The sequence below is a fragment of the Carcharodon carcharias genome, chromosome 32 (assembly GCF_017639515.1).
Source record: "Carcharodon carcharias isolate sCarCar2 chromosome 32, sCarCar2.pri, whole genome shotgun sequence".
NCBI lineage: Eukaryota > Metazoa > Chordata > Chondrichthyes > Lamniformes > Lamnidae > Carcharodon > Carcharodon carcharias.
In genome coordinates this window covers 10935439-10941808 of record NC_054498.1, presented here as the reverse complement: position 1 = coordinate 10941808, position 6370 = coordinate 10935439, and the positions used below count along the sequence as shown (strand labels likewise).

The 6370-nt window shown below is 43.3% G+C and overlaps 1 protein-coding gene across 1 annotated transcript in view; it reads right to left on the bottom strand.

Annotated features, from left to right (window-relative positions):
* Window positions 1-3507: 3507 nt before the first annotated feature.
* The window catches only part of LOC121271966 (flagellar attachment zone protein 1-like), a 77133-nt gene continuing 74270 nt past the window's right edge, over window positions 3508-6370 (bottom strand). Inside the window, exons 21-23 of the mRNA XM_041178226.1 lie at window positions 5499-5654; window positions 4213-4273; window positions 3508-4106 (exon numbers count right to left, since the gene is read on the bottom strand). Of these exons, the coding sequence (XP_041034160.1) occupies window positions 3508-4106; window positions 4213-4273; window positions 5499-5654 (816 nt within the window). The remainder of the gene's footprint in view (window positions 4107-4212; window positions 4274-5498; window positions 5655-6370) is intronic.

Below are 6370 nucleotides of genomic sequence, written 5' to 3'. Positions count from 1 at the left end.
AATGAGGAACAAGTTGATCTCCACCTTTTTCACCTTCCTGTCCCCTACATTTCCTTCCACCACCCCCCAACTCCCTCCTGCACTCCTTACCTCTTCCCATTCCTTCAAAGATCCAGTAGGATATCACCTTTGCACACTATATTAATGAATTGAGCTAGACGTCTATGCTTCTAGTGGGGGTCAAAATAGATATCTTCCACTGAGCTGGCCTTGAGCTGTGGAAAGTCTCTTCACATGCAGTATAAATTGTTGTTTTCCCCTTATATTGGTACTCTTGCGAAGTGTCCTGAAGAGTGCAAGATGAAAAGCTTCGACATGTCTCTTTTTCTGGCAATACGCAAGTTTTGTACGACCAAACCACTTAGCGATATATTTATTGCACCCCCACTCCTTCAAAGAGCCAAGAGGAGAAACAAGATTTTGGAAAATTCTTCCCTGATACCTCCCTTGGGTCATCAGGAGCCAACGCAGCAGATCGAACAGACCAAGTGGTATCTGTAAAAAAGATGCCATCTTGGCCTCAGCCAGGAATTGGTCCAGCTCCTTCCAGAAGGCATACATCTCTCCTCCTGGTCCAAGTGCTCATGCGTTAGTGAAGAGCCTTGGGATTTTTTTTTAAAGAAACATTACAAGGAGCATAAATGCAATTTGCTGTTAACAGTTCTGCACAGAGCCAGTGCTTGGATGGCACATGTCCACATATATTCAACTTACTATTACATAATGGAAGCATTCGAGCCTGAGATGCCTGGTACAGAGAAGCACAACAACAATGATCCAAGTATCAAGTAACCAAAAGATTAAAATACAAGAGAGAGAGAAATAAAATGGAGAAATTATGGCTGCTAAGGCCTTGAATAGCAATGACAGAGAGAGGCCCTTGATGCCCCCGGGTGATACAGGAAAGGTACATCCACTTCAAGGTAAGGCGAGACACTGGAATATTGACTAAACCTGGGCGAAAGATAATTTTGGGTAGGATTACCTGGAGTGTACAACACACAAACAGCTCATTCAGCCCAACTGGCCCATACTGCTGGGGTTTTGTGCCCCACCCCCCCATTCTTTCATGGGATGTGGGCATCGCTGGCTGGGCCAGCATTTTTATCCCCGAGTGCCCTTGAGAAGGCGGTGGTGAGCTGCCTTCTTGAACTGCTGCAGTCCCTGGGGTGTAGGTTTAAAGCGCATGAGTCTCTTCCTGCCCTTCTTCACTTAGCAGCCAGCAGGAGAACTTTTAAACCCAGACAACGAATGAGACAGTGGTGCCAAATAGTTGTGTGGCTCTAAAATCAGTTAAGAATCAAGCCTCAGCTTTCAGTCTTGGATCCTACATGAAGAATGCTTAGCTGGGCAAGGCACTAAAAAGCTATATTTTGTTTCCCCAAGTACAAGCAGTCAACTTCAGGAGAGGAGGAAAGAGAATTAAAATTACTTGCATTTGAAAGAAAATGCATGAATATTATTTAGTATTTTATCACAAGGCAATTAATATTTCAGCAAAACACAATATGATACATCAATACACATACAACTCTGCTTTTTAAGTATTTGTCACAATTCAAAAAAATCTCATGCTAGACATGTACCTTTACAAAATAAGGAATCAAACACACCTTCCATCACCAGCATGATTGTCACAGGTTGTGATCTGAGCGATTGACAGAGCAGGCTTTAGGGGCTAAATGCCTAATTTCTGTTTCTATTTTGCCAGTGTGTTATGCAAGATGCGGAAAGTGCAAACCATGTACTGGGCTGCATAGTAAACTAAAATACATTTATAATTAAGTGACATTATGCTCTCCACAGTGATAATTCATGAAGTGTGTGTCAAATGTATTCCTTTTGGGTTAGAACTCTCATACCTCACCTCATTGTGAAATAAAATTGACAACGTTCCAATTGAGAACAATCACTTGTTTTGGTATTGCCCCTCGAGCCTGTTCCACCATTCAGTGGGATCATGGCTGATTTGTATCCTAACTCCATCCACCCGCCTTGGCCCCATATCCCTAAACCTTGGGGCTCACAAAACATCTATCGAAAGGTGGTATAAACTGCAGACTTATTGAGTTGCTATCGCCCAGTTAGCTGGGGTACAAATCAAAGGTGTGACATTTTGCTCTGACTTCACAGATAATATCACATAGAATCATACAGCACAGGGGGTGGTCATTCAGCCCATCGTGCCTGTACTGGCTCTTTGAAAGAGTTATCCAGTTAGTTCCATTCCCTCACCATCTTCTTCCTAAATTTGTATCTTGTCCATTTCAAGTATTTATCCAGTTCCTGTTGAATCTACCTTTTCAGGCAGTGCATCCCAGGTTACAACAACAACTAAGCAAAATGGATTCTCACCTCTCCTTTTGTTCTTTTGCCGATTAGCTTAAATCTGAATCTCTGGCTAATGACAGCAAAAACAGTTTATATTTATTACCCTACCAAAACCCCACTTCATTTTGCCCTCCTACTGGAATTCTGGAATTTCCTCCTTAAACCTCCCAGTATCTCTTCCTTTAAAGCCCTCCTTAAAACCTACCCCTTCCAAGCTTTTAGTCTGCCCTCTTAGTATCTCCTTCTTCTGGCTCTGTGTCAACTTTTATCTGATTACACTTCCATGGAGTGACTTGGAACATTTTTCTACATTGCACATGCTTACTAAATGCAAGTTTGTTGTTGAGCTACAAACCAGCAATGGTAGAAGGGTAGCCATACGTTATATACCAGCATCATTAACATTAAAAGCCATTGAGCTTAATTCTGCCAATTGTTGGTCTGAATTTTGCTTGACAATGCAGGGGTTTAGAGGCAGAGTAATCACAGCACAGAAGGAGGCCATTAAGCCCGTCAAAACCTACAGATTCGTTCACGCTAATTTGCAGAAGTACAAACCTCTTGCCATATAATTACGTAAGTGTGCAAAAGAACTATGGCCCAAATCTCCTGGCCCACCAAATCATGGAGAATCTAGAGTCCAGAGCCAACAGTCGGAGGAATAAGGGAAGACAAAGAGAATTCAGCGATGCAAGAGGTGGATAGTTGCAATGCAAACTGCATCGAGTTCCAGACACCTTTTATCCAACTTATCCAAAACTAGTTTCTGTAACTTTGAAGCTTGTTCCTTGTTGATACCTGTAGCACAGTATCCAGCATTTCAGACTGGAAAGAGGCTTACTTGTTCACAAAGCTTGCTGCAACATTGCAGTTCATTAAAAAGGTGGTGGTGAGGGGGGCGGTGGGGGGGGGAAACCACTGAAATGGAGAACATTTGTCAAATCTATCTGGTTTACAAACAAACTTGAGTACACTGGTGTAAACTGTGGTGAAGCACACATAATAGTGACCTAACATGAATGTGCCCTTCCAAAGCAAAATATTCCATTATAATCTCATACATTATTACATGAGGACAGTGCCTCTTAAGGAGTTCCAATCATTTCTGTATTCAAAAACAAGAATTATGCAAGATTTCTTTTAATATAAATAACTTTGACTCTTTACCAAAAGATGTCATTTCTTATTCCTGTTCGACCTGTGTAATCTGAAAGGCCTGGGGGATAACAGAAGTGAACATTTCATTGCTGATGGCATTGTCCTTCCCTGTGGCTTCTCATCCTCACTCTGTGCCTCTGAGGCCAAGGAGAAGTTAAGTGATGACCTGCTAACGTTCAGCGGTGGGTCCGGACAGTTGGACCTGGGTGGAGACGGAGTCCTGCTCTGGGTCACAGTGGCTGAAGACTGGTCTGGCGAACTGGCCTGTTTTGCCTTTAATTGGCTTGAAGTTCCGCCGAGCCAAGCATCCTTGTAGGGAGCACTTTTAGAGCTAAGGGTGCCTTGGCCAGGCCACGCACAATCCATGTACCGTTGTTCATCTCTCACGCTCCGAGTGTTGGTCGCTGTAGGTGAGGTCACGTCCCGCATTTGGCATGGGGATGGGTCTCTGTCTCTTTGGCTACCAGGCTTAAGCTCCCATAACAAATGCGTTGCCCACGGATTGGAAGGATGCCCATCGGAAAGCCTTGGAAGAGCCACAGTCCCCGGTGCAGCAATGAACGAGTCTTTACTTTGATCTCTTAGACTCTGAACCTGTTGCCAATCCTTTGTGTTTGCTGTTGGGGTCGGGGGGGGGCGGGGAGGAGGACAGTGTCAAAGATCAGAATGAGCCTTAAAGGGTGGCAAGCCATCAAATAAAGGAAGAGAATGGAGCAGCTTTACCTTTCACGAGACATTCATTCTTGTGCCTCAGTGCTTCCATTTCACAAGCCATAACAGCCACCTAGAATGAAATGTAGCTTGTTATGCAAGTCAAGTAGCTTACTGTTCACTAATTTTACAGAATCTGGAGCAATCGCACTTCCCAGTCAAAGGTATCTTTAGGTTTTCCCCACCAAAGGAAACAAGGCAATAATAAAGCAAAATTTTAAACACAATGCTATCGCAGTACAGAGAAATATGAGGAATAGCTCATGCTTTTCAACAATAACAGCTGCCTACACGATATATATATATTATACACTTACATATACAAAGATCCAGAACTAGGGAAAACCATTTAAAAATAAGCAGTCTCTCATTTAAGCTGGAGATGAGGGGAATATTTTTTCTCTCTCAGAGGGTCATAGGTCTGTGGAACTCGCTTCCCCAGAGAGTGGTAGAGGCAGAGGCATTGAATGTATTTATGGCAGAGGTAGATAGATTCTTGACTAATAAGGGAATCAAAGAGTGTCAGGGGTAGGCAGGATAGCGTCATTGAGGCCACAATCTGATCAGCCATGATCTTGTTGAATAGTAGAGCAGGTTTGTGGGGCTGAATGGCCTATTCCTCCTAATTCGTACGTTTGTATGCATATATTACCTGTGTGTTTGTGTATTTATATAGCACCTTCAACGTAGTAACATGTCCCAAGTCATTTAAAGGAGCATAATCACACAAAATTTAATACTGAGCTACGTAAGGAGTTATTAAGACAGATGACCAAAAGCTTGGTAAAAGGTAGGTTTTAAGGAGCGTCTTAAAGGAGGAAAGAGAGGCAGAGAGGCAGAACAGTTTAGGGAGAGAATTCCAAAGTTTAGGATCTTGGCAGCTGAAGGCACAACCGCCAATTGTTAACTGTATATTAATTACGTTTGATTGCATGTAGGTAATGGGCCATAATTGGGGTTTCACTAGAGCATGTATAAAGGGACACTTATCGAAGCTCTGGAGTGGTTGAGTTTGGAGGTCTATGCTTGTAATGCTTCAGTCTGTAAATAAATGTCTGTGTAAAAATTGGCTCCAGCCTCATCCTTCAACAACTGGCTTGCCAGATTATAACACTTGTGAAGGCAAATTTTGGTCAGAACCTCCCAACAGTCAGGGTTTTCATGCTTGGACTCCTTGAAGATTTTGTTAGAAAAGCTCGCAAGACCAAACCCCAACAAGAACATATTCCCAACAGCACTACAACAAGGTAATTTGACTCCAGGCACTTTGCTGATCACACACTAAACTCTGCGATTACCTTTTCGGTTTTGGAATCCAGGTGCTGCTGCAGGCTCTGAATTTCCTCCTCCAGCTTCTGAAATCTCTGAAAGTCAGGGCCTTCCTTCAGCCTCTGATTCTCTTCCGCCAAGCACAGTTTCTGCCCCTCCTGGGATTTCACCATTTCCACCACGTTCTGTCACACATAGAGAACAGCAGGTTAATCCCGTCGGACCTGTGCAGATCAGGCACAGGCCAATTCGGGTCTCTGGCTGAGATGCTGCATTAACTCAATTCCAGGCGGGATCGTGTTTGCGGAGTGACAGAGACCCTCAGCACCCAGGAACGAAAAGAGGAATCAGCCAAGAGTCTGACTCCTGATTTCAAGTTAGTGATTCCTGGTGAAATGTGTAAGCCTGGGAGGCCATGGCTACCATCATCCTCAGCTGTGAGGCCTTGCACAGTCAAATAGCCTTTCGGCTGGCACAAAGAAAATAGATACTGGGGTGAAGTACAAACAGTTCTGATTATCAAGAAGCAAATGAGATATTCAAATGTTGGAGATCGTGCAGAGAAAAGTCACAAGCCTTATCCCTATAGGGACAGGTGTATGGGTTAAGTTATGTTTAAAAACTGGAGGGAGTTTGGTGTTTCCTGGACAAATAGGAAGAAACCATGAGGTGATCTTAGAAGGATCTAAAACCACAAATAAAATGAGATTGGTTAATCCAGAACATTAAGTTAAACCTCTGTCAGACAAAGGTCCAAACTAGTAAATGGGAACTTTTGGACTGATATGAGGAGGTTCTCCTGACAGCAGAGAATGATCAACACTTAAAATGACTTGGGTAGAGTGGTGGAGGTGAAAATCCTGAAGGTGGTTAACTACTAGGAACAACTAGATTACATAGG